This window comes from Anthonomus grandis, chromosome 4 (genome assembly GCF_022605725.1).
Source record: "Anthonomus grandis grandis chromosome 4, icAntGran1.3, whole genome shotgun sequence".
In the NCBI taxonomy this organism is placed as follows: domain Eukaryota; kingdom Metazoa; phylum Arthropoda; class Insecta; order Coleoptera; family Curculionidae; genus Anthonomus; species Anthonomus grandis.
Genome location: NC_065549.1, coordinates 16,286,095 through 16,305,544, shown reverse-complemented (window position 1 = coordinate 16,305,544; position 19,450 = coordinate 16,286,095). Strand labels below are relative to the sequence as shown.

The window sequence follows — 19,450 nt, the reverse complement described above, 5'->3', positions numbered from 1 at the left end:
GGATACTCTAATTTACTAAAAATATATTTTAATATAATAGAAAAATAAAGATGAAGAAAATGAAGAGCCAAAAAACAAGAAGAATAAAATTATTACTCAGATTCTTTTTAAAAAGTTTTTTAAGAAATTATATTTGTAAATGACCACCACTTAATTTGTAATTTTTATGTAAAAATTGAGTATGAATTCATTTATGTACATGAAAAGTTATAATAAGAATTTGGTTACGTATTTCACTTTATTGTAAATAAACGACATTTAGTAATACTAATAATCTTACTGACATTTCACGCTTTTGCGACTATTAATGTTAAAATAACAAAGACCTGTCAAATTATAAATAACATAACATTTATTTACATAATAAAAAATACACTTAAAATGCTAAAAACCATTAACATGATATTACTTTTCATCCAGGAAACTCCTGTACTCCTTAACATCTTATCCAGATCCCTGCACTGTTCAGGGTAAAACTTCCTCAAAACGTTCTTACTAGTATGCGCCAAGACACACACCTGATATTTTTTTTCCTCCTCATTTTCTTCATTTTTCTTTAATTTTCCATTTAGATCCACTTCAAGAGTCCGCTTAAAATACGGCAGAGTCTCACGGAATGGAATGTCTAACGGGTCTTGCACGTTCCTGATAAAAACTGACATGTCCGCGATGTCCACGTGTTTCATGATGCGCCATTTTATTTTCAGGACGCCTTTTTTCCTGGAAAATACGAAAATTGACGGTGAAATGAAGGTAGCCAGAGTGTCATTTGGGGTTTAAAGTGGGTTTAGGGAAAATTGGAAAGGGTTAGGTTTTACGTCTCTCTGGGAGGCAGTAAAGGGATTGTGGTTTTTTTGGGAGTAGCGGAGAATAATATTTCAAGTTTATATGTGGGGACTGTTATTGTTTAATCCTTAATGTTATTAATTAATTCTGCTAATAATAATGAAATATTTTTCGCAAAAAAAAATATTTTAATAATAAATTAAACTTATTTAAAGTCAATACGGTATTCTGTTAATTTACTACTTTTAAAACAAACTGCTAATTTTACTCTTATGTTGTTTATAATCAGCTGCAGTTAGATTTTACTAGTTTACAAATTTTGACTTTTAAAATTTGAGGACGCTGAAACCAAAAATGGCTTTTTTTTCAAAGAAACGTACACATATGAGCTTCATGGCAATATATGACTTGTGTCAATTGGAGTCGTACTTTTTGCAAAACAGATGTTGAAATTTGAACTAAGGGCATTTTTGATGTTTTTTTTTTTTTAATTATATTTGTCTAAGTTTATTGACTTTTTTCTGGGACAAAAAATGTTCAAAGCAAAAGATTCTTAAAATCGAAGAAAAATTGTGAAAGTTATAACGTTATTCAAATGAAGACATTTTAATTATCTGGCATCTGTACTCTTGATGTATACAATCCCGAACAAAAATTAATATTGATAGTCTGTATATTGAATCACGCTAGATAGCTGTTCTAAGGGTCACTATAATTAAAACCAATTTTCATTTCATACGAAAATCTGTACTCACTGTTTATTACGTCAAACATTGTACAGAAGAGAGAACTCTTGTACAATGATATTGTAGGTAAAATACATTAATACCAGAACGACGCTGTGGAGTTTAGCCATGTTTTTTGGTTGGTTTGGTTCGTAAGGTTTGCATAGTTCGTACTTAAATAATTGTCAACTCCTTAAAGATTACGTTTAGTTCCATTGGGTTATGATGTCTGTGTTATAAGGAAATATACCGAAATGTGCAAGCACGCACCAGATGAGTTCTGTTTTATTTGAGGTTTGTATATATTCAAAAAAAGTGCTCAAAAAAAGATGACTATGCACATCTTAGCTGCTTATTTATAGAGCAATATTTTGGTGTCTGAGCAAAAAATATAGAGAAAACGTGGACTCCAAACTGTGCCTGCGCTACATGTCTTGAAATACTTTGACTTGCCTACATGCTATGGTCAGACTTATTACATTATATTTTGGTAAAACATTTAAGTGGGGGAATTTTGCCGATCATATGACTGATTTCTATTTTTATCGGACGACAATTCGAGGAAGAAAATATATCAAAGCTGTATATCGCGTGGTATCATCAGTGGCAGAGACGACAATGTCAAAATGTCAGCAGTTTTTCAAGCACAGCAAATCAGAAATTGATGCTTACCAAAAGAAAAATTGGAGCTTCTCTCTTCACGTCTACAGGATTATTTGGAATTAGGTATGTATTACCAAAACCAGAAACCACAGTAAAAACTTATAATACCGAGCAATATTTTTTAAAAACAGAAGATTTTTGCTACTGCAATAAGGTAAATTAATTGTTTGCTGCACTTGCAGAAACTCATGATTCGCATGAGTGGCGTCTATTCACTGATGGTAGCAATTACAGTGGTAATGCTGTCGTATTGCACAAAAGCAATAAGAAACCATCAATTCCGTTGCTCAAATCGCTAATACTAAAGAAACGTACGAGACAATAAAAGAGCTATTTCAATTGATAAAATTGTCAGCATGGTGGTTATGCAAAATAAAGTTGTTTTTTATGTCTTTAGGCCAGATGAAGATTAGAGCAGATGAAAAACATTTTGCTCAACGTAGTTGGTGCGTATGAAGCATGTCATGAGAAAAAGCAACGTTATCAAAAAAACACTTGTTGAGAAAAAAAAGTAATTTTGCCCTCCTTGCATATAAAACTTGGGATACTGAACAATTTTGTAAACGGTTTGGCAAAAAATCCGAAAAAACATTTTACAGATTAAGAAACTGTTTACGGACACGTAATTTCAACATTGCCTGAACACTTTCGAAGCTAAAGCTTGGACAGCTTAGCAAAAAGTGCTTCATGAATTCTAACGAAATAACAGCAGTAAAAGCGACGATCAATTGATTCATTCAATAATAAAAAACTTCGAACATTTGCTTGGTAGTTAAATTCGTAGAAGGAAAGGCGATTCATGCTAATTAAGCAACCCAAAGGAAACATGACTTACTACGTCCACGTCGTTGTTTCTAAATTAATGAAATCACTCGAACCACAAATAATCCTAATAATTGACCTTAAGGTCAAGATTATTTAAACCTTTGTGATTAACCCACTTGCTAAAGTATTTTTTAAATATTTAACCAGAACTGATTTGACCTTAAGGTTACGGTAACAAAGTTTGAAATCTTATTATAAACATAAATATTCCCAATTTTTTCGAATCCGCTACAAAAAATAAGGGTTCCAATTAAAAAAAATTACTCTGACCTCTAATTGACCTAAAACGACCTCAAGGTGAAAATTATCTCCATAGATACATGTCTCTCTTTCTCTGTCCTGAGCAGCTTTGATCTCAAACATTTTTCTGTATCTCATTTACTTTCGGACCAATTTGGATGCATATATTAAAATACCCCAACCTGTATTAATCATATATATTTACTAAAAAAGTATAAAGAAATTAACAATTTAACTTCGTTCAGGTTCACAGGTGCTCGCATCTCTTTGAAAATGCACCTGCTTCACAGTCATTCGAATTTTCCCCCGAATTTAGGTAATGAAATTGATGACCAAAGCAAGCGATTGCATGAAGACATTGCTGCGATGGAAGTATCAGGATGTAGCGATACAATGTTATGTTGCTACATACGGAACTATTACCGTAGCAGTAGACATTCCGGTGTAAACTAGCGAAAGGAGTCGTGCCCGAAAGGCACAGTGGTTAGAATTAATAACGAGGGCCCGTAACTCGATGATTTTTCTAAATAAGGTTTTTAGTATAATTAAATACTAGTTTTAATTATCTTAAACAGACAAAAAGGCTTTTACGACCGAGGCATGATGATCGACTATTGCTGGATGCAACTTCATGAAGATTCCACACAACATAAGGTAAAAAGTTTGACAGTAAAAGCGTATTTTGGACCTCAAATATAATTGCAAAATCTCATGTGTTGGCATTAAACGTCAAAATTTTTATTTGATTTGGGCTAATTTAGGTGACAAAATGATCTTTGAGCTCCTATAATTTATGTTGGTACAAAAAAATATTTTTTTCAGAAAAATGTAAATTTTCAACTTAGTCTAAAAAACGCTTTATGGTCGAGGTACATTTTTCGCGAAAACTGCTGATTTGATAACTATGCTACAAAGGCACAGAAAATCCTTAAAGATTTAAGACAAGGATGTGTCCGCTCTCCACTTCGTTTTAATATTTACTATGAAAACATATTCTAAGAAGCTCACGATGGACACTAATTAAGCATCAAAGTGAATGCCACATGGATCAAAAATATACGGTATGCAAATGACACAGTCCTGATAGCAGATAATATGAATGATTTTCAAAAGCTCCTAGGAGCTCGTTCATAAGATTCAAAAACGTCTTACCAAATTTGACGTTAACCTCAGTTTCAGGATAAGATTCACAAAATATCATATATAGTTCGCACTGTTGTATGGAAGAAGGCTGACCATTAAAGGTTCACAAAATGAATAGTCCCGAAGCATTTTTAATATGGATTTGTTGATGCACTTTTACATTGGAGTTTTTTTTTAATTTAATATACTTAAATATAATAAAGACTTGCAATTTATCGTTCACGAAGGATGAACGCGTATGATCATCGCTTTATTATCTTACAAAGTCTTGGAGATTGACACGTCACGTGTATCAGGCATCGAAAATCAACTTCATCGTGTTTAAAATACCAATGTAAGTGAACGAATTGTTAGACGACTTGATGAAGCGAATCTTCGACAGGTCCAGAGCTTCTTAGACTTCATCATGTTAGCCACTTCAGTTTGCCAGGAACACTGGGGTGAAAATGAACGCAAGCGCCTTTTGCCTAATGATGAGTCGAGATTTAGCCTGCGGTCTCTGACAGAGGCATAGAAAGGCATGGCGAAGACCTCAAGAACATTTTGCCGAATATACTTGTAATAGACTTTGAATAGACCACCATGGGTATATATTTATAATATAGGCTACAATTTCTCTAGAGGCACGCATATAGTTGTACGTCATTCAACTGCGGTCAGATACATTAATGATATTCAAAATTTTAGTGTTCCTTATGTTAATGGCATTGCAAATAATTTTATTTTGTTGCATGATAATGACAGACCTTACACCGCCAGAATTACTTTAGAATAATTTAACGAAGAAGACATTCTTGTTTTCTATTTTTGTCTGACGATAATTCGAGGAAGAAAATATATCAAAGCTGTATATCGCGCGGTATCATCAGTGGCAAAGCCGACAATGTCAAAATGTCAACAGTTTTCCAAGCACAGCAAATCAGAAATTGATGCTTATAAATCAAATAGCATTAAGCGATTTATGTTGTGATCTCAACTCATCAAAAGAAAAATTGGAGCTTCTCGCCTCACGTCTACAGGAACACCATTATTTGGAATTAGGTACGTATTACCGAAACCAGAAACCACAGTAAAAACTTATAATAACAAGCAATATTTTTCAAAAACAGAAGATTTTTGCTACTGCAATAAGGTAAATTAATTGTTTGCTGCACTTGCAGAAACTCATGATCCGCATGAGTGGCGTCTATTCATTGATGGTAGCAATTACAGTGGTAATGCTGTCGTATTGCATAAAAGCAATAAGAAACCATCAATTCCGTTGCTCAAATCGCAAATACTAAAGAAACGTACGAGACAATAAAAGAGCTATTTCAATTGATAAAATTGTCAGCATGGTGGTTATGCAAAATAAAGTTGTTTTTTTATGTCTTTAGGCCAGCAGAGCAGATGAAAAACATTTTACTCAACGTAGTTGGTTGAAGCGTATGAAGCATGTCGTGAGAAAAAGCAACGTTATCAAAAAAACACTTGTTGAGAAAAAAAAGTAATTTTGCCCTCCTTCCATATAAAACTTGGGATAATGAAAAATTTTCCCAAGAACACGGTTTGGCAAAAAATCACATCACTTAAGTACTTGAAAACCAAGTTCTCAAGATTGTCAATAGAAAAAATCAAATCGGGTATATTTGTCATTTCACAGATTAAGAAACTGTTTACGGACACGTAGTTTCAACATTGCCTGAACACTTTCGAAGCTAAAGCTTGGACAGCTTAGCAAAAAGTGCTTCATGAATTCTAACGAAATAACAGCAGTAAAAGCGACGATCAATTGATTCATTGAATAATAAAAAACTTCGAACATTTGCTTGGTAGTTAAATTCGTAGGAGGAAAGGCGATTCACGCTAATCAAGCAACCCAAGGGAAACATGACTTACTCGAACCAGAAATAATCTTAATAATTGACCTCAAGGTCAAGATTATTTAAACCTTTGTGATTAACCTTAAGGTTTTTTGATTTGACCTTAAGGTTACGGTAACAAAGTTTGAAATCTTATTATAAACATAAATATTCCCAATTTTTTCGAATCCGCTACAAAAAATGAGGGTTCCAATTAAAAAAAATTACTCTGACCTCTAATTGACCTAAAACGACCTCAAGGTAAAAATTATCTCCGCAGATACATGCCTCTCTTTCTCTGTCCTGGGCAGCTTTGATCTCAAACATTTTTCTGTATCTCATATACTTTCGGACCAATTTGGGTGCATATATTAAAATGCCCCAACCTGTATTATTCATATATCTTTACTAAAAAATATTTATATATTTACTAAAAAATATATATATTTACTAAAAACACAGGTGCTCGCATCTCTTTGAAAATGCACCTGCTTCACAGTCATTCGAATTTTCCCCCGAATTTAGGTAATGAAATTGATGACCAAAGCAAGCGATTGCATGAAGACATTGCTGCGATGGAAGTATCAGGATGTAGCAATACAGTGTTATGTTGCTACATACGGAACTATTAACATAGCAGTAGACACTCCGGCGTAAACTAGCGAAAGGAGTCGTGCCCGAAAGGCACAGTGGTTAGAATTAATAACGAGGGCCCGTAACTCGATGATTTTTCTAAATAAAGTTTTTAGTATAATAAAATACTAGTTTTAATTATCTTACAAACAGACAAAAAGCGTCATGGGGGCTTTTACGACCGGGGCATAATGAGCGACTATTGCTGGATGCAACTTCATAAAGATTCCATACAACATAAGGTAAAAAGTTTGACAGTAAATATATCTTAACTAACTAACTCAAATATTATTGCAAAATCTCATGTGCTAACATTACACGTCAAACTTTTCACACTTTTCATTTGATTTTGGCTAATTTAGGTGACAAATTGATCTTTGAGCTTCTATAATTTATTTTGGTACAAAAAAATATTTTTTCCAGAAAATGAAAATTTTCAACTTACTCAGTCTAAAAAACGCTTTTTAGTCGAGTTACATTTTTCGTAAAAACTGGTGATTTGATAAGACTGCTACAAAGGCGCAGAAAATCCTTAAAGGTTTAAGACAAAGATATGTCCTCTCTCCACTTCTTTTTCATTTGCTATGGAAACATATTCCAAGAAGCTCACGATGGACAATAATAAAGCATCAAAGTAAATGCCACATGGATCAACTACATACGGTATGCAAATGACACAGTGCTGATAGCAGATAATGTGAATGATTTCCAAAGGTTCCTAGGCATAAGTGGCGTGGACAGCCGAATTATGGGAATTAACATCAACATAAAAAAGGAAAAATTTCTAGTTATCACGCAAATTAGACTGAATAGAAATTGTCGTATTGGAATGAATAGATAATCACGAACATAGAAATTAATTGCTGGATAGAAAAGCGAGGAGCTCATTCATAAGATTCAAAAACGTCTTACCAAATTTGACGCTAACCTCAATTTTAGAATAAGATTCACAAAATATTATGTATAGTCCGCACTGTTGTATGGAAGAAGGCCGGACATTAAAGGTTCACACAATGAATAGGCTGGGAGCATTTTAAATGTGGATATCAAAAAATCTTGAGAGTCCCATGGGACAGCAATAAAAACCTAAAGGGAAATTTTGAGTATGATAAATATATAATTTTGAGTAAATTTGTTGATGCACATGGAGTTTTTTTTAAATTTATTATACAATTTATTATACAAATATAATAAAGACTTGCAATAATTAATCGATCACGAAAGATGAATGCGTATGATAATCGCTTTATCATCTTACAAAGTCTTCGAGATTGACACGCCACGTATATCAGGCATCAGAAATCGACTTCATCGTGTTTAAAATAGCAATGTAAGTGAAGTGTTGTATTGTAAGTGACGATTTGGTGAAGCGAATCTTCGATAGGTTCGGAGCTTCTTAGACTTCATCGTGTTACGCCACTTCAGTTTGGCAGGAACACTGGGGTGAAAATGAACGCAAGCGTCTTTTGCTTAATGATGAGTCGAGATTTAGCCTACGGTCTCTGACAGAGGCATAGAAAGGCATGGCGAAGACCTCAAGAACATTTTGCCGAATATACTTTTAATAGACCACCAAGGATATAATATATTTATAATATGGGTTACAATTTCTCTAGAGGTACGAACAGAGTTGTTGTCATTCAACTGCTGTCCCTTAAAGAAATTCTTCAAGATTTTAGTGTTCCTTATGTTAATGGTATTGCAAATAATTTTATTCTATTGCATGATAACGCCAGAATTACTCCAGAATAATTAACAGAATAGTCGAAGTAGACATCCCTGTTTTAGAGTGGCCAGCGTCCAGATGCAAACCCAACTGAATATGTTTGGGACATGCTTGGGCGAAGACTACGCAGTCAGGTCCCTGCTCTTTTAACCTTAAACGAATTATAATACGCTCTTTTAAAAGAATGGGACCTTATTCTCCAAGACACTTGATTTTAGACATACCAAGAAGAATTCGAGCAATCATTCGGGCACGTCGAGGCAACACCCAATATTAAAAATGCCCTTCTAAACTTTTGAAAAAAGATAATATAGCGAAACTTGCGCAAGTTATAGACCGATAAGCCTAAAACACTCTATAAGCTGTTCACAAAAGTAGTAACAAATAGATTTGAGAAAAACTGGATTTCTATCAACTGCAGGCGGGCTTCAATGCAAAATTTAGAGCAAATGATAATCTACAAAGCATAAAAACGGTGATTAAAAGAAGCATCAAATACCACTAGTTTCGTAGACTTTCAAAAGGCCTTTGATACGGTAGAGCTGAATGCTCTCCTTAGTGTGTTACAAAAATGCAACAGTAATGAAAAAGATTCCTAAAAATACTGAATGACACGATGCCACCCAAAGTTTTTATAATCCGTCCATAAGGACCTTAATAAGTATGTACGAAACTTAATAAATCTACCTTTTGCGAATGATATAGTTTCGTTATTAGATAACCTTGAAGATATTGATATGCTTTAAAAACTACAAAAGACATGTTCTGACTTAGGACTAGGAAGTTGTCAGTGAGCAGATTAGCATTGGAAATCAGGAAGTATATCTGGTTAGTACGTATAATTCTCTTGCTCTTGAAACCTTAATATCAAAAGATAACCAAACGTGCCAAATAAAAAGAAAAGTTACATTATTTAGGGAAGCTTATGGAAAGCTTGCTTAAGTCTTTAAAAGCGACATGCAACGATTTCTTCAAGAGGAACTGGTTTTCAATGCGTGTTGCCGATCATAACACCAACCGCAGTAAGTGCTAAGAGACTTACGGTAACACAGGGCAAGATTGAACTTGATTAACTATAAAATGACAAATAATAACTAAGAATCAAAGATTACTCCAAGATCCTCAACACTATTCACCATTTTGAGTTCATCCCTATAGCATGTCTATTTTTAAAAGTAACAGGGAATTTGTATATACTTAAATATAAGACAATTTTGACAAACTTGCATAATTAAAGCTAATTTAGAATTGAAACTGAAAGTAAAAGTTGATTAGATTTTATATTATTATTTAATAAAGAACAATATAGCAAAGGAGACACCGTGTAAGGTACTTATAAAATCGTTTTAATTTCCTGTAATAAAATGCTAGTTACTCTAACGCATGGCAGTCAAAAACTGATTAGGAAAATATAAACCAAAAAATTGACAAAACCCACGAGATTAAGTTTATGGTTCACTTGATCAAAAGCATTAAAATAGACCATATAGGTGTAGCCTAACTGTAATTCATATTCCCTTGATCAGATTAGAAAATGTATATATTCTAATTTTCTATTCATACACCATGTTCAATATCTAAAAACCTTGAGGCAAGTGCGTGTGGTATTGTATACTGATAAACATGCTAATGATTAGATTGGTAGTCTAAATACACTTCTGTAATGATAAATATTATATTTTGCCCCCATTTTTTCTTTAAATAAATAGGAGTTATATCATTTTAATTAGCTAACATAACGTTTTTTCATTTAATGATTATTAAGATTTTAAAGAGAAGAATTGAGGATAAGTGAGCACAAAAGATAAAAGGGAGAATCCAAAAGCCAGAAATATTGATATTTAAGCCTAGTCAAGGGATAGTTTAAAACTAGATTTGTTTAATTATAAATCATTAACCTTTCAAATTGTTATTCCGACCGTAATTACTGTAATACTGAAAACCGTATTTTTGTATTCATCAATTACTTTTAGGTATAATTATCTGATGCAACAAAGTTATTCCTAAAATTACGTGAATGATGACTAGTAAGTGGGAAGTCGAAAACTGTTTACTCGGTGCCAAAGTATTTGTCGGCATCATACTCTAATTAACTGCTCGTAAGTTAAAAGTTAAATGCCCCATTTTGTTGATGGGTTTGTTAGGCCGTAATTATTTCGGTAATTTTCCTCGAGAAAATTGTTTTTGGAACAGGAGAGAAATTACCTCTCGCTCGAAGGGTTATTGCGTATTTTATAATATATAATGACATAAAACATGACTTGTTTTCTATATATTTTTATCACAGTATTCAATTTATAATACTGTATATTAAAGTTTATATTATTAAGTGATTGAGTTACTTACAAATTTAGCTCTCTGAATTTCAAATCCGGTAATATAGCATACTCAGAGCTGTCAAGGTTATCCAGCATTCTGGTGGTATTCACATTTGAAGGACACGTCAAACCTTCTTCAGTCAGCTCAAGTAATTTTCGTCCTTCTAAATATGGCGGGGAAGCGCAAGTCATTTCCTGGTAAATTGGATCGACGACAAGTTGAGCCGTTAGGTGGCGTAGCAGTGGTCGAAGGAAGCAGTCGCAGTGTATCGGATTATCTTAAATTTGTAAAAATGCAAAATGTAAATGTTAAAGATACGCTAATTAATTATTGTAAAGAATTTACCCTTTTAGCGCAAGGGCATACCATACTTGGTATCAACTTTGGATTGGAACAAGGATATTTAAAATATCTAATGAATAAAGTGCAGAAATCCTGGGACATTCCTGACGTAACCTACTGAAAACCATGCATATCATGAAGATAAACATTCTCGAAATATTTTATCTAGCTAAAATATCTCTAATGACCTATTGTAATAGATTGAACAGACTTATATACAAAGTGAGTATTTTTATGTTTAGTACAGGCATCTCGAAAACTAGTAATTTTAGTTTTTTTTTTTAATTTAATAACTGTCAATAAAATTTATTTGAATTTTAAAAATCTAAAACTTATTTTAAATAATACTCACATAACTCCAATTAATTGCTAATAATAAAACATTGTTAAATAATTTTTTTAATTATTTTAAAATTTTTCTTTTACAAAATTAACTTTTATTTTTTACCTTATAAATTATACACTCGCCGGCACAAAATTCCGCCACCCTGAAATATTGGCCAAGTTTGATGTTTTATAAATCTTTTATTTTTTATCAGATTCTCACGATTTTACCATCAGTGTTTAGATACATTTGTTGTGATTTTTTAAAATTATTTTGTAAAGTAGCATTTTTCGAATAGGCTATATTATACAGGAGTAAAACAAACTGTTGTTTTTTCTCGTAATTTCAAAAGACCCTGTAGGAAAATTAAGGTGGATAATTCTGTTTACATACTGTTCCTTGTAATCTTTGATGTATTCTAAACATTTCGATTTTTGATTGATTCCATTATCTCATTTCTACTGCGAGCTGCAAATTTTTTATTAAAACGCTGATTTGAAGCGTATTTTTATTAGGAGAAACAAACACTAGGTATATCATAAAGTTAATTTAAAAAAAACCAATTTTAATAGCGTGTATTTCCTCCTCTCGCAGCAATAACAGCTTGCAGTCTTCGCGGCATGGAATGAATAAGGTTCCTTATTTTTTCTTGTGAAATAGCCTCATATTCTTCGATCAGCGCTAGTCGTAAGTCTTGCAAGGTTTGTGGTTGTACAGGACGACGACGAACGGCCCTTTTAAGTTGATCCCAAAGATGTTCTATTGGGTTGAGATCCGGGCTACATGCGGGCCATTCCAATCTTGGGAGTCCAACTTCATCCAGATATTCGCTCACTACATGTGCAACGTGAGGTCTAGCATTATCATGCATTAATGTAAATTGGTTCCCAATGAATGGAGCAAATGGGACAACAACTTCTTGAAGGATTTCCTCAATGTAACGGTGGGCGGTTAGAGCTCCATTTTCAATAAATACAAGATTGGTGCGTGCTTCGGTAGAAATACCCGCCCAAATCATGGCTGAACCGCCACGATATAAGATTTGTTCTGAAATGGTGCAGTCAGCATATCTTTCATTTCTACGTCTGTATACCCGCTCACGACCATCCGGCGTCCTTAAACAAACCCTGGATTCATCTGTGAATAGTACGTTTGCCCACTGTTCTAGAGTCCACTCAAAATTCAATCTTGCAAACCTCAGTCGGTGTTGTCGATGCCGAGGAAGTAATTGTGGACATCTTGCTGGCCTTCGTGAATAAAGTTCAGCTTCTGCTAATCTTCCACGTATCGTTCTTTCACTTACACTTACGCATGAAGTATTCGCAAGTCATTTTTTAGACACACAGCAGTAGATCTTCGATCTCTTAAAGAACTAATGGTGACAAAGTGATCATCAGCTGCAGTGGTCATTCTCCTTCTGCCAGAGCCTTGTCGTCTAGTAAAAATTCCCGTCTGTAAATACCTATTCCAGGCATCTCGAACTGTAGACGGCGGAAATCTCAGAGTACGGGCGACATAACTTTTGCTACGGCCATCCTCTATTAACGCAACAATTCTACCTACGTCTGCTGGAGTTAATACCATATTGACACACAACAAATTATAATAGTGGCACTGTCAAACTTTATGTCACATTAATTTCGTCCTTAGCCAACGTCGATAATTTTTAACAGAAAACTTGACAATAATTATCTAAAAATAAGCTTCAAATCAGCGTTTTAATAAAAAATTTGCAGCTCGCAGCAGAAATGAGATAATGGAATGAGTCAAAAATCGCAATGTTTAGAATACATCAAAGATTACAAGGAACAGTATGTAAACAGAATTATCCACCTTAATTTTCCTGCAGGGTCTTTTGAAATTACGAGAAAAAACAACAGTTTGTTTTACTCCTGTATAATATAGCCTAATCGAAAAATGCTACTTTACAAAATGATTTTAAAAAATCACAACAAATGTATCTAAAAACTGATGGCTGAAATCGTGAGAATCTGATAAAAAATAAAAAATTTATAAAACATCACACTTGGCCAATATTTCAGGGTGGCGGAATTTTGTGCCGGCGAGTATATTATATTTCATTATTCTTATTTTTATTTGCTTTTGTTTTTATTTTTGTCAAATAATTTAAATTAATCCTTATAAAAAAATTAGGATTTAACTTATATTTATTTTTTTCTTATATTGAGAGCAAGTTTTATAGTTTAAGTTATTTTCATGTTTATCAGTTTGCTTAATTGGGTAAATGATTTAAGTGAAATTTAAACTTGAGTGATACTTAAATAAATTATCATTAACATAATGTCAAAATTTTAAAACTTAATGTTTTAATTCATAAAGCTTCAATTTTATATTGTTTTAAATAATGTATTTTAAAAAAACACCAAATACGTAAATATTCATAAATTTTTAAAAACTTATTTTTTATTAAAATATTAATTTATACTAAGTTATAAAATTGGAGTTAAAAAATTAAAAAATAAATCTGACAGTTTATAATACAAAGTTATATCTGAAATTCGAATGAAGCATTTAAAATGTAATATTTTGTTTTTTATGTTAAAAAAAATCCTTAACTAAAACTTTCTCAGAATATTGACTAGTTAATTATTGGACATTACTGAAATATCCTAGAAATCTCTATTATTAAATTTAATATTATAAAATAGACAATAGATTTAAGCTTTAAAATCAAATAAATACGAATTAATTAATAAACTCATTTGGTTTAAAATTAACAATGGAAATGTTTTAACTTAGAACCTATTTGCAAATTATCAATGTAATTATTGGCCATTTTGCCTTTTGTTTAATTGGCAATTAACCAAACATGTTTTAAATGATTTTTGATGAGCTAATAAAATTGTATAATGTTGAGTAAATTACATTTAAAAAATATAATAAAAATGTTTATTTAAATTTAATAAATAGAATTAGATGAAAATACTTAAAAAAATATATTAAAAGATAATTTCGTTCAAAGCATTATGCCAATGTTTACTAGTTTGGTAGGCTATTTTTAGGTATAGAAAAGTAATATTTTTAGTTACAGTATTCTATTCTCCTATCAAAACTTCATTTAAAAACTAACACTTTTAACTAATTTTATGTGCCGTAAGTTTTAAACAACGCTGTATCCACCTAAAATAACATGAAATAGTATCACAAATATTTTTTTCGTAAAAACGATCTAAATAAATAATTGAAAAATATAATATAAAGGATGTTTCATTGACGAAATCACTGTTACTTTTTGATATAGGTAGCAACATCGCAATACTGAAAATATTTCAGATTATACAAGATCTATTACCATTGTAATTAAGCTTTTCTATTAAGGGATCAACTATAATCGGTCTTAAATACTGTAGCAGAATGGATAGAGAAGGAAGGTATAAACATAAATTATCTTAAATCTACAATAGTGCCATGTACCAAGAGGCGAAAATTAGAAAGTTTAATTTCTCTAATACTACAAAGTAGAAAAATTGCTTTTTTGGAAGAATTAGATACTTCGTGGTAATTCTAGACTAAAGGTTAGAAAGAAAGAAAGAAAATGTGCTATATTACGTAAGACAACAAAATCTTGTGTACAAGCATCCTAAAAACTAAAAAATTCCAAATTCACTTTAAATTTCAAATTTCAAATAAACATAACATCTAAAACACTTTACCATAAAATTTACACACATTACCAAAATTATTCATAACAAAACAGACTGAGAAAAAAAAAGCATCTTTTTGATAAATTTCATTAAAAAATAAGTAAAGCTGTCATTAAAACAGAATTTAGAAGAACTAAATTAAATTATTTAATAGGAAACAAAACTAAAACACTAAAATGATGTTAGAGCACAGGTTAAAAGGTGTCATTAAAAAATCGTCAAGGCTATAATATGCCCTGGATAATAAAAGTGACTTTAATTCCTTTTTGAATTTCTTAACTTCTAAAATTTGTCTGATACCTAGAGGAACATGGTTGTAAATTTTTTTGCTAAGGTATATAGCTATACACTAAAGTAAGAAGGCTTACAATCCAAGAAGGTACTAGTATACACATGAAAGTGCTACTAAGAATTACGTATGCAGCTCTGGCGAGGACGCTGAAAATTACTGCAAAACAGAAGCTGGGTAAAATACAATGACTATCTAGATATAACCGGGACTATTAAAACAATACCCACTAGATCCATGGAGGTCCTTCTGTACCTGCCACCACACTATTTGATTATTCGAGGCGAAGCCAGCCTGGCATTACAGCAGATGGGATATAATGAAAGGTAATCAATATGTGAGCATTAGACATTTGAAATAATATCAGCCATCCCTTGAGTTTGCATATCCAAGCAGGGAGGAGTGAAATGACAGCAACGGTAGGACTCTGGTACACACTGATTCTAACACTCTCGTACACAGACGAATCAAAGACCAAAAAGGTTCGAGAGCTGGAATTTTTGGAGAAAAACAAAGACGAGAAATATCCCATCTGTTAGAGAATCTTGCACTTGCGGCTTTTCACACATAAATCTTTGCAATACTTAAATTTGTTAGAAAAAATAATTAGAGAGCATACAAAAGCAAGCAGATCCTAATAGCTCTCTAATCTGACCTGATCTGTCTTTATAGAAAGAGACCAGAAACTGTGTGACACGTAGCCTGCGCTTATGAGGTACTGTGGCTTAGGAGGCAATAAATATTTGGTAAGGACACACAGAAGAACTAAATATCATAATAGGAAAACATCTTGCGCAGGGCAGCGAAGTATTACGTTGGGCAAGTATATTAGGTTGAGAATATTAAGTCTACCACAAGCTGAGGTGTACTTGGGAATGAAAGCTGGATGAGCCTTAAGAAGGACAAAAAAATAATTAATCAATTTCCCTATAAAATATATTCACTTAGACAATTTTATATCAATTTTGAAATCATTTACAGATATAACTGAAATCATTTGCAAGTGTTGCGAGACAAGGATTTATAAAATGTTTAAATTGGTATATATAGGAAATATTTATCGCCTTATAGCCATAATAAGATAAAATATTCCAATATAAGATTCAAGAATATTAATTATGTGCATCATCAGTTTCTTCGAATAAATATAAACAATAATATACCACAAAACAAATCAAAGTAGTGTGTAAATTCAATTTAATATAAAGATCTTGAGTATTTTAATAGTTTGCCTCAAAACTTTTAAGGAGGACTTTAAAAGCTTTAATAACTTTGAACAATCCGACATAATTAATCAAAAAAAATATACAGGTTGCTTCGAATTCCACCCTCATCATGGGGATTTCGGAACCTATAAGAGATACGGTGATTAGATAGTTAAATTAGTTAGAGCTTAGCAATATGCTATTTAAAAAATTTTAAAAATTCCGAATAGTTCCGAAAATTTTTGCGAAAATACGAAACTTTGAAAATCGATTTGGTTTTTTTTCTGAGCTTCTTTCCTTTCCGATTTTAAAATAACTTGCACTTTTGCCACTTTTTTCGTGCTACATGATAGTATTTTTAGGTTTTTAATACGAAATTTCGCTTTCTTCTGCCAACCGTCATCAACTCTGTTTTTTCTAAGGCGCCCTATTGGATTTTTACATTTTTAAAATCTCTGCAAAATTATCGTTTTAACGATGTATCACAAGTAATATTTATTTTTTGTAAAAACAGAATTTTTGAAAAAAACTAAATTTGCTGCAGTAGTGTGTGATAAACTAACAAGACAATATTTAAACTGTCATAAATATCATGTGTTTTAAATATTTGTATTTTTTATTAGTATTGTAGAACAAAGTAACAAGTATTAACTAGTAATTTAAGCAATTATGGTTTTTAGGAATGAAGAAAAGCGAGATATGATTATAATTTATTATAAATGCGCTGGAAATGCCCTTAAAACGTCAGAAATGTATTTGTTGTTGTATGGTGATTGGAAATAATGGCCGGCAAGGTTTTAGATACGTTTTTATGGGAAATACTAAAAAATCGAATTTATGCAAGCGGGGAATTTCAAAATAATGAGGAGATGCGGGTAATTATTATTAGGAAAATTACGAGACAGTTTTACCACTAACCAAAACTCTTTATTTTGAGTCTTGACGCGTGTTTTGCTAACGATTCGGGAGAAGACTAAACTAAAACTACTTACAAATGGCCTCATATACTAATGATGTAACTAATAGGGCGGAAAATGCAATGAAGCATGGCCGAACAGCGTTTTCCTTTGCTTCTGTAAGAACTATAATCCAACCAAAATTAACAAAGACAGTGCGATGTGTGGCGTATTGCATTTCTCCTTTAGGTGGCAAGGCTAAGGGGGAAAGTGGAAAATTAATAAAGCCTTGTCGTTTTCCCTTTAACTTATGACTTCGACTTATTATATTGCAATTTAATACAATAATTTTGGCACCTAAGAAAGAAATTCGCCAGTTGTAATATAAAATATTATAATATATTTCCTAGAATGAAATAAATATACAAAAATTTTCTGTAAATTGGAGTCAACTATCGTTTTCTGCACTGGCACATAAAGTTATTTTCTGCTTCACCGCGGCAGGGTATCTTTCTTATCGGTTTAAGTTTACCGTTCATTTGTTTCTCACTGAGTTCTTTACTAAATCCAACCTTAAAGAAATATGTATCTCCCACTTTATCAGGAATCTACTTAACACCAGGAAATAAAGAAAGTTTGCTGCAACAGTATTCGGTGATTTGACAACAGCATTTAACTGTATCATAAAATACTATTGTGGAAGATCGGGAAGTCATCAGAAAAAAAAATATGTAGGCGTACGTTAAGTTCTATATTAGAATCAAAACTCTTTGTGAATGACTTGCTAAATCTTGATCTTTTGGGGAAGATTGAATTGCTGAGCAAAGCATAGCACAATAACATGAAAGTCCTGTCGATCTGCAAAACATTAACACTATAAACATTATAAAGGTGAAGACGTGGTTCGATGCTAATCAACTTTCTATTTTCTTATCAAGAACATAAAAAATAACATTAACATTAAATTAATTCATTAATTCAATGTTATGGTAATTAAAATTAACATAACACTCGCTAAAATAGTCTATGTTCTCTGAGTAATGTAGTCGATAAAATACAAGGCAAAATAGAAACGCAAAATCAAAGTCACAGACCTGGGGGGAGGGGGTTATTAAGTGGATTATACGTGTTTTGCTCTGTATCCGGGCATCTTCATATCTAAAGGTAAGGTGAAAAAAAACGTAAGTCTGGTCAAATATATATATATATACCTCTAGAACCGATCTCACAATAAAAATACATTACCTTGAGGTTAAAGCTGTTAAAAAAACTGAAAAAACTAAAAATACTGCAAAAAACAAATAGTACATTTTAAAAATAAATACACAACAAAAGAAAGTTGGATTATCACAATAAGGTATAACAAAAATAAAAATAAAAAAACAAGACCTTGTCGATGAGGAAGGTCGAACACATCCTAAGATCCAATATAGAATCGTTATAGAACTATGCAAGATTGATCATATCGTACAACAAAGGTAGTAGATTCAGGTTGTTGAAAATTAAATGTGGCTTAATGATAAAAACGTCATTGACACAAGAAGCAGTCTAATGCAATATGCAAAATGAGTGTTACCAGAAAAAGTAAATAAAAAAAAATTCCTCTGATTACTATTAGATAATACTATAAGTGTAATGTTGTAGGAAAATTTGTATTTTTTATAAAACATAAAAAAATATTAATTGTCCTTAAAGGAGAACCATTGTTTGTGGTTAATTGTATTTTTGGTATCAAATTCCCAGTAAAAGACCTGTTCTGAGAGGGGGATTTTAAACAAATGATAGAAGGAATTAAACGCAACAAACTTATGTACGCAGGGAGAGCTT

The 19,450-nt window shown here is 32.1% G+C and overlaps 1 protein-coding gene across 1 annotated transcript in view; it reads right to left on the bottom strand.

The window, feature by feature from the left end:
- Positions 1–334: 334 nt before the first annotated feature.
- The window catches only part of LOC126735578 (toll-like receptor 3), a 148,311-nt gene continuing 129,195 nt past the window's right edge, over positions 335–19,450 (bottom strand). The window contains exons 16-17 of the mRNA XM_050439608.1: positions 10,929–11,178; positions 335–720 (exon numbers count right to left, since the gene is read on the bottom strand). Of these exons, the coding sequence (XP_050295565.1) occupies positions 357–720; positions 10,929–11,178 (614 nt within the window). The 3' untranslated portion in view covers positions 335–356. The remainder of the gene's footprint in view (positions 721–10,928; positions 11,179–19,450) is intronic.